Source organism: Mus pahari, chromosome 21, assembly GCF_900095145.1.
Source record: "Mus pahari chromosome 21, PAHARI_EIJ_v1.1, whole genome shotgun sequence".
Classification (NCBI taxonomy): domain Eukaryota; kingdom Metazoa; phylum Chordata; class Mammalia; order Rodentia; family Muridae; genus Mus; species Mus pahari.
The window spans coordinates 18851809-18861597 of NC_034610.1; the positions used below are offsets into that span (position 1 = coordinate 18851809).

At 49.1% G+C, this 9789-nt stretch overlaps 1 protein-coding gene across 1 annotated transcript; it reads left to right on the forward strand.

Moving 5' to 3' along the window:
• Nucleotides 1-3099: 3099 nt before the first annotated feature.
• Nucleotides 3100-8193, forward strand: LOC110338190 (testisin). The gene is made up of 6 exons (XM_021221461.1): nucleotides 3100-3232; nucleotides 3334-3360; nucleotides 3638-3803; nucleotides 4334-4617; nucleotides 7452-7606; nucleotides 7872-8193. The coding sequence occupies exons 1-6, from the start codon at nucleotides 3130-3132 to the stop codon at nucleotides 8109-8111; spliced, it is 975 nt and encodes a 324-aa protein (XP_021077120.1). The 5' UTR covers nucleotides 3100-3129; the 3' UTR covers nucleotides 8112-8193.
• The last annotated feature ends 1596 nt before the right edge of the window (nucleotides 8194-9789 follow it).

Sequence of the window (9789 nt, forward strand, 5' to 3'; positions counted from 1 at the left end):
GTAAAGATGTGTGGACAGAAGGATAAACTGTGGGACACGCTGTGACACATGACAGCTTCCAGGGCTAGATTTTGTTGTTGTTTGTTTTTATTTTCATTTTGTTTTTATTTTCTTTTTAGGGGAGGTTGCAAGGGTGGAGGGCAGATACAAACGGATGGGAGATGTGTGGGATTGGAGTGCATGATGTGAAATTCACAAAGTTTTTAAAAAGGAGAAGTGGTAACTACAAGATGAATAGCACATGTTCTCATTCACGTGGAATCTAAATTTAAATACTATTTTTTAATAAAAAATATATGTGTAAGAGTTTTTTGGTTGTATGTATGTATATATGTATGTGTATATGTATTTATGTATGTGTGTATATGTGTATTTATGAGTGTGTATTATGCATTTATGTATGTGTATATATGTGTACATGTGTATATGCATGTATGTATGTGTGTATGTATATGTATTTATGTGTGTATGTGTGTGTATATGTTATGTATGTGTGCATGAATGTGTATGTGTGTATGTGTACCACATATATCAGAGGTCAAATCCCCTAGAACTGGACTTACCTATGTTTGTGAGCTGCCCTGTGAGTGTCGGGAGCCAAACTGAGGTCCTTGGCAAGAGCAACAAGTGCTCCTCACTGCTGAGCCTTCCCTCTCTAGCCCTCCACTAAAATTTTGTTACTTGGAAAGGGACCAGTGGGAAAGTGGGAAGGGGCAAAGACTGAGGGAGAACGTGCATGAAGCACAATGGTGCACACGGGATGAAAATGTTGACACAGCCTACGGTTTTGTACATTAGTAAAGAAATTAATTGAAAGATGAAGAAGAAAAAGATTTAACCCAGACCTTCAGTCTGAACTTGTTCACTGAAACAGAACACTGTTCCCAGAACACTGGCTCAGCAGGGACATCTGTCAACGGATGCAGGATAAAGACTGTGGTACAGACACATAACTGAATATTACTCAGCCACAAATAGACCAAGATCCTGTCCTTTGCAGCAACATGGATGAGATTATAGGACATTGTATAAGTGAATTAAATCAGACACAGGATAAATACCACGAGCTGGGCATGTTGCTTGTTGGAAAAGGCCTTGCCTAGCGTGTACAAGGCCCCGAGGTTCATCTCATAACAATAAAACAAACCCTAAACAAAAATCAAAGACCATAAAAGTTAATCTCAAAGTGTAGAAGCAGAGAGTGGTAGGTAGCCAGAGTCTGTGAGGTGCCGGAGAGGAGTGTGGTGGAGAGAGCGCTGAGTGGTAGGGCAAGGGAAGAAAGAGGAATTTCTAAAGTACCAAAACACGGGAGGCGAACTATGGGCAACAGCCATTGATTGCTTCAGAATAGTAGAGAGAAAATTTCCAGCACAAAGAGACAGTGTCTGGATCTAATCATTTAACCTAATCTGATTGCTGCGCCTTGTCTGTATGTACTAAGCCCATGCTAGCCAGGTATGGTACCATACGCCTTAAATCCCTGGTTTTGCCTCTCTGATATGGACATATAAATGGTTGCGCATGCACGTGTGGAAGCCCGTGCACACACATAGACACTCACAAGCAATTTTTTTTTTTTAACAGAGAAAATAAACTGAACATGGTGGCATATGGCTTTAGTCTCAGCACTCAAGAGGCAGAGGCAGGAAGATCAACGTGATTTCAAGACCAACATGTTCTACTTAGAGAGTTCCAGGACAGACAGAGCTATGTAGTAAGACTCAACCTCAAAAACCAACCAACCAAACACCCCATAAAACAAACCAACCAACCAAACCAAAACAACCCCCCCAAAACCAAACAAGCCCCACAAAAAAAGAGAGAATAAATGTTTAATTAAAACCTTTCTCTCTGCTGACTGGTGGTAGCACACGCCTTTCATTCCAGCCAGGATGCAGGCGGATCTCTGTGAGTTCCAGGCCAGCCTGGTCTACAGAGTGAGTTCTTTTTTTTTTTTTTTTTTTTTTTTAAAGATTTTATTTATTATATGTAAGTACACTGTAGCTGTCTTCAGACACTCCAGAAGACGGTGTCAGATCTTGTTATGGATGGTTATGAGCCACCATGTGGTTGCTGGGATTTGAACTCTGAACCTTCGGAAAAGCAGTCAGGTGCTCTTAACCACTGAGCCATCTCGCCAGCCCACAGAGTGAGTTCTTGGATAGTCAGGGCTATGCAGAGAAACCCTGTATGGAAAAACAGAACAATAATATCTCTTCATAATCTTTTGATAGTCTTTACGTGTGTGTGTGTGTGTGTGTGTGTGTGTGTGTGTGTAAAGAAATTCTAGGAGACACATGTCTGTAAACCTAGTCCAGGAAACTCTGGCTTGAGGATCATAGACTTGTGTCCAGTGTGGGATACAAAATAAATCACTGACTCAAAAAGAAAAACAGGGGCTGGTGAGATGGCTCAGCGGGTAAGAACACCGACTGCTCTTCCAAAGGTCCCGAGTTCAAATCCCAGCAACTATATGGTGGCTCACAACCATCCATAATGAGATCTGACTTCTTCTTCTGGAGTGTCTGAAGACAGCTACAGTGTACTTACATATAACAAATAAATAAATCTTTAAAAAAGAAAAAAAGAAAAAAAACGACAAAAACAACGAAGATAGAGAACAAGAAAAAAGAAAAGTAAATATATTTAAAAAGAGGCAGCAAGGAGGAAGGCTATTAAAGAGGAGCAGCAGGCAGCCTAAGGTGGCAGGGCTCAGGGATGGCCTGCTAAGGGAGAAAGCACAGGCGGCTCATTTCGCCAACATAGTCCTGTGAAGGAGCAAGTTCTTGTCTGATCCCAACAGGGACATACCTCAGAAGTACTACTCATTGACCTAACTGAGGGGACCTCAGGCTAAGCTTGATCATGGAGGAAGTCGTGGGCAGGGGACAGAGGGCAACAGGGGAGGCGACCGCCACCCACGGAGCTCAGAAGACACAAGGACTGCTCCAGTTCACTAAGGTCGCCGCGGCACACCAACAGTTTTAATGGATGCCCTGGAAGACAGTGTTAGGACACCACCGTCCCCAGACGGTCCTTGGGCCTAGAGATTGGCATCTTCTCCAGAGTGGGCGCGGGCCTGGCGTAGCAGGAAGTAAGAGGGGGTGCCAGGTGGCAGGAGAGGTGGCTATGGGCGCGCGGGGCAAGACGTTGGTGCCACTGCTGGTGGTTGTGGCGGCTGCGGCGGTGGCCTTACAGTCAACCTATTTGCAGGTGGATCCCCAGAAACCCGGTGAGCTGTTCTGGGGGTACTGTTGTGGGACTGAGGGCAGTGACAGGCAGATGGGGAAGTGAAGGTGAAGTGTCGCTTATTCTTCTCTCCCTTCCACCCAGAACCGCAGGAACCCGACCTATTGTCAGGTAAGGGGCTCAGAACGTGTTTCCTGCGTGGTGGGCCTGGGTCGGGGGTGCACCTCAAGTATTCCTTTGCCCCAGGATCGAGAATTCAACTGTGTTTGATAATAATGCACACCCCTGCCCCGGGGTGGGGCTGTTGGGGGCCGGTGCACCCTGATCATGTGGAGAGTGTCCCAGCAGACCCTCAGGAAGTCCCTCCCTTCCCTTGCCCCGTGGCTTAAAAGGTGTCAGTAGGGGGTGGGAGGGGAAACATCTCTGTCTGGTCTGATCCTCCTCACAGGGCCCTGCGGTCACAGGACCATCCCTTCCCGTATAGTGGGTGGCGATGACGCTGAGCTTGGCCGCTGGCCGTGGCAAGGGAGCCTGCGTGTATGGGGCAACCACTTATGTGGCGCAACTTTGCTGAACCGACGCTGGGTGCTTACAGCTGCCCACTGCTTCCAAAAGTGAGTCTGGAGTCAAACCGGGGCAGCGGAGGGGTGGGAAGGTTAGTAACCTTGGTCCTGAGTTTCACACCTGAGTAAGCATTTTAGTGCTGCCTCAGGAGTAGCTCAGATGGGTTAAATCCGTAAGATTTACATTACTGGAAGGGAATCCTCTTCCAGTTCTTCTAGAATGTTCTTTCAGGACATTCTCATTCCCTTTGAGTGTTTTGACTGCTCTGTTTCCTTCCTCAAGTCCTTCCCAAACATCCCTACACTAGTCCCCACATTTGCTCAGCCCCTTTGGGGGCTCCCCAGGCTGACTCACCTTCTGTCTTTAGGACTGCCCCCACAGACGTAGGACCCCTGGGGAAGCCACTCTTCTGTTTTTTTCACCCAGTGCCCAGAAGCAAGGACTGCTTCCAGCCTGTCTGGGTTCTGTGACCCCTAGAGGAGGCTTTTTGGTCCGTAAGGACTGGGCAGTTATGCTAAGGATGAACAGTGAGGCCCAGGTGAGCTCAGGTGACTTGAACTGCTCTCTCCTTCTCTGTCAGGGATAACGATCCTTTTGACTGGACAGTCCAGTTTGGTGAGCTGACTTCCAGACCATCGCTCTGGAACCTACAGGCCTATTCCAACCGTTACCAAATAGAAGATATTTTCCTGAGCCCCAAGTACTCGGAGCGATTTCCCAATGACATAGCCCTGCTGAAGCTGTCATCTCCGGTCACCTACAGTAACTTCATCCAGCCCATCTGCCTCCTGAACTCCACATACAAGTTTGAGAACCGAACTGACTGCTGGGTGACCGGCTGGGGGGCTACTGGAGAGGATGAGAGTGAGGCTGGGTACAGACGGGTTGGGGAGAGGGGCGTTACCCTAGCCTTCCACATTAGCCCTCCCTCCCTGGACTCTGAGGCCCCACGGAGTCCCCTCTCACTCACCCAGCGGTTTTCCTGTTTATCTCCCTTACTTCTGCCTGTAGGAAGGACAGAAGCTAGGCTTCTCCTCCCAGACCTCAGAGGTGCCAGGGAGTCCTGAAGGGGTGGGGACCGCATAGGGCCTGTAGGATGACTTCCACCACACTGCTTTTATGATCTTCCCACTTTGGCAGGCACCAATCATCAGTGAGAGGCAGGAGACACACTCACTCTGCCTGCTCCATCCACCCGAATTCTGACTGTGCACACCCCTCCTTGTGGCACACCGGAAATCCTAATGTGGAGGTCCTAATCAAGTGACTGCCTGCAGCTCAGCAGGAACCCTTGCACAAAGCCCCCAACCCCACCCCAAGAAGCACTGAGAACAGGTTCCCTCTAGGTGTCCTAGCTCTTACATCCTGGAGTGAACCTGCTTAGTTCTCTCTGACCTGGTCCATCTCTGCAATGTCCCCCAACAAGAGTCGTAGCAATAGATTCGGTCGGCTCCTTTCCTGCAGGTCACGTGCTTGGCACTGTTGCAGGCTTGGGGACCCTGGTGCATCAAGGCAACAGCATAATTTTTTTCTTTTTTTTTAAAATTAATTTATTTATTTATTATTATTTTCTTTATTTACATTTCAAATGCTATCCCGAAAGTTCCCTGTACCCCCCATATTTTTTAAAAAAAAAAACCTTCATTTTATTATTTTTTTTTATGTATGTGAGTATTTTGCCTGCAGGTGCATGTCTCAGATTCCCCTAGAGCTGGGGTTATAGACAGTTGTGAGCTGCCATACGGGTGCTGGAAACTGAACTTGGGTCCTTTAGAACCAGCTCCCAGCCCAGGAGTGTGGTTTTAAGAAAGGGATTTGAAGTATTTGATTTGATTTGTATGTGTGTGAGCAGGTCTCAGTGATGTGCGTGTGTGTGCAGATGCCCACAGAGGACAGAAGAGGGTGTGGGGTCCCTAGGAGCTGAAGTTAGAGGTGTTTGTGAACCTCTCAGTAATACCAGGATCCTCACGCATCCTCACGATAGAGAAAGTGTTCTTAACTTCTGAGCCATCTCTCCAGCTTCCTTTAGAGGGATTGCATCTATTTACTTTGTTTTAAAAACATTTATTTTAAAAGGGGGAAGGGGCAGGCAGTGGTAGCACCTTTAATCCCAGCTCTCAGGTGGCAGAGGTGGGCTGATCTCTCTGAGTTCAAGGCCAGCCTGGTCTACAGAGTAAGTTCCAGGAGAGCCAGAGCTACAGAGAGAAATCCTATCTTGAAAAAAAACAACAAAACAACAGCAAAAATTTATGTGTGTTTGTGGGCTTATTGTGTGTGTGTGTATGTGTGTGTGTGTGTGTGTGTGTGTGTGTGTGTATGTATGTATGTATGTATACCACCTGCATGCAATTTCTGCAGAGGCCAGTAGAGGGCGTTGGCTCCCTTGGAACTGGAGCAACAAGTGGTTGTGAGCTCCCTGTGGGTACTGGGAACTGAACCTATGTTCTCTGAAAGGGCTGTAAGTGCTCTTCACTGCTGAGCCATCTCTCCAGTCCTATGCTTTGTATGTGATAGGGGTACAATCAATGGCCCATGTGTAAGTTGTCCTCTCCTTACCATGCGGGTCTTGGGGATCAAAATTAGACCCGATGGCAAGGACCGTTGCCCACTGAGGAAATTGAGAGCGCTATGGAAAATGTCCAAGGCCCCAGAACTAGTAAAAAGAGGCAAGGCCAGGTTCCATGGCTCAGACAACATAAGGGAGTTCCCCAAGGTCAGATGGCTGGAACGGGCAGGAAGAAGGGTGTGCGGTGGTCAGTCTGCTTGTTTGGTGGGAGACCATTTCCTTCTCCCAGAGGGGTGAGCCCAGGACCCTTCCAGGCCCTCTTCACTGCCCACATTCCAGGTGCAGAATGGATGGGCGTAGCGGTGGGGGTTGTCTCCTTGAGCCCTGGCTTCATTCTTAGTCTTGGTGCACACAAGGCAGGTAGCACACCTCTGGTGTGAATAAACTCCTGTTCACCCTGGAACTGGGGGACCGTTTTCTTTGCTGTGTGCTAGCTGGGACACTTTGAACAAGACGCTTGGCTGAACTGTGCCTCAGTTTCCTCTTCTGTGAAGTAGAAAGCAGTCTTGCTGGCTTGGTAGAGCACTTCTGAGATCTCAGAGGACAGGAAACAGCCATTGTGGCTCCTGTCGTCCTCTGCAGAGTTGACAATGCCTGAAGCCTCGACTTAGGGGTTCAAGAATGTGAGTTCACACCAGGAGCTGACAGTTCCCTAGTGCATGCTGGTAATGGGGCTCTCCCCCAGAACTGTTCCTTAAATTAATACATCCTGACACTGCTGTATTATAGAGCTGCTTCAGGGCCCTTGGCTCAGGCCTAAGGACATCCCAGAAGGAAAGGGCACCATTGAGCTGCTTTCCCTGGTCTCAGGATGTCTTGGCAGGACTTGGCTTGCCGCATCCACTCCAGCTTCTTCCCCTGTACGTAATTTGGTTGCCAGCCCAGGCAGTGACTTCATGTACATCCTCCACACGGCCTCAGCGAATGGCATTGACAATGCCTCCATCACTGAGTCCCGTGATACTGTTGACCGCCTGTGATGTTAGCATGGGGCTGCAGCTGCGAGCTATTGACAGTGATGTCTCAGGCACAGTAGGTGCTCCAGGACACCCTTGTCCCCACACCCTACACCATTCCTTCCAGGAGAAGAGGATCCAGGGGTCTCTCTCTCTGTCTTCCATCCCCCACACAGGTCTGCCATCTCCCAACACTCTCCAGGAAGTGCAGGTAGCTATCATCAACAACAGCATGTGTAACCATATGTACAAAAAGCCAGACTTCCGCACGAACATCTGGGGAGACATGGTTTGCGCTGGCACCCCTGAAGGTGGCAAGGACGCCTGCTTTGTAAGTGTCACCTCATACCATGGTGCTCTTCTGGGCCCAGTACCCTAGCTCCAACTTTTACCCAACAGAGGTTTCATATAGGGCCACATTTCATCTCAGGATTTAGACCATGGCCCCACTTTGCAGATGAAGAAACTGAGGGTCCACTGCTGTCAGGGCAAGGAGCAGGATCCTCATCCAGGCTGTCAGCCCCCCAGCCCCCCTCCCCCAGCCCCTCTCCTAGTCCTACTTGTCATCCCCCAGGCTTACCTATGTTGCTTCTCAGGGTGACTCAGGAGGACCCTTGGTCTGCGACCAGGATGCGGTGTGGTATCAGGTTGGAGTTGTGAGCTGGGGAATAGGCTGTGGTCGCCCCAATCGCCCTGGAGTCTATACCAACATCAGTCATCACTACAACTGGATCCAGTCGACCATGATCCGCAATGGGCTGCTCAGGCCTGACCCAGTCCCCCTGCTACTGTTTCTTACTCTGGCCTGGGCTTCCTCTCTGCTGAGGCCTGCCTGAGCCCACGCGTGATGGTCAGGTCACCTGTGGGGTCAGGGTGTGTCTCTTTGTATCTTGCTTTCTAATAAACCTGTTAATATTTTCCTATCATTCCTTGAACTCTGATGGCCTCCTGTTGAGGCCCCTCCATTTCTCTCAATCCAAGACCTCTGACCCCTACAACCCTGACCCACCCACATCAGCCACGTTTTGGTTGCAAACAGTAGCATCCTCTCTGTTTAGTGCAATTACAAAAATCACTATTTGTGGCTGGGTGTGGTGGCACCTACAACTCCGGAACATGGGAGACCGAGACAGGAGGATGGACCATGCATCTTCTGCAAGGACCAGCACCCAGGAGAGTGAGTGGTTGTGGTCCCTGCTCCTAACAGTGCAGGCTGAGTTCCCTTAGTACACCAAATGGGAGCTCACAGCTACATGGTGGCTCACAACCATCTGTAATGGGATCTGATGCCCTCTTCTGTCATGCAGACATACATACAAATAGAACACTCATACATAATAAAATACATAATACATAAATAATTTTTTAAAATGGTGAAAGGGGGCCGGGGGAAACGGCTCAGTGAGTCTTTCCTCCTTTCCTTTTGAGACACGATCTGAGGTTCTCTGGCCACCTCTCCTTCCTGGTCCTGGAATCACAGCACCCACAAACCTCATATTTTGTTGATGAGGGACCAGTACACAGTGTGCCTGGCACTGCACCCACCCAGGATGCACACTCAGACTCCTCAGGACCTGGCCACGCCTCACAGCACTGGTCGATCCCCACAGGGGCAAAGCCAAGGAAGTCCACCTTTTGTTCTGTACCCAAGTGTCTAAGAACAGAAGGAGATGGGAGAAAGGCAACAAGAGGGACATGAGCTGAAGTCTCTAGGAAACTCTAGGAGGTTCCCTGGCTAGGCAACCTCACTCTGACCCATCAACCATCCATGTTTAAACCAGGGCCTGAGGTCATGGGAAAAGCCAAATTCCCTGCTGTGTGACCGCATGGATTAGCTGCCTGCATGTCCATCACTGACCATCAGGGGGCAGCCATGGCCTGGCTTATTTACATCCTCTAGTTAATTTCTGGAAAAATTGGTGAGGGCACAGGGTTAGCTAAGGTGGAAAAGAGGCAGATGGTGGCTCTGGGGAACATGTCAAAACAAAAGGAAGGTCACAGCTACCACGTGACCTTTACGTTTATGGTCAGGAGCCAATGGCTTGCTGCTGGGACGCTGGAAAGGGCAGTCTTCTAAGTAGAGAAGTTTACGGGAAGCAGAGAGCTGGAGCCTAGGGGTGGGATGGGGAGGGCGGGCCCCCACGATGGAGAAGATGCCCCACGATGTAGAAGATGGTGATCTGGGCAGGGGCAGATGTCTGAGGGACCCGCAGTGGATGCGAGTGTTGGTAGTGAGTCAGCCATGGAGATAGATACATTAACTAGAACAGGGCTTCGGAACTTTCTGCACTTTTGACCTTTTGACCATTTTTCCCTGAACAGGGTGGTGTTTTTGTTTGTTTGTTTTAAAGAGATCTATCTGTAAACTTTAATTATGTGTATGCATGTGTCTCCATGTGGAGCTATGTACATTGGAGGACAATTGCGTGCAGAAGCCGGAAGAGGGTGTTGGATCTCCAGGACCTGGAGTTACAGGCGGTTTTAAGGGACTGCCATCTAGTGGAAGTGCTGGGA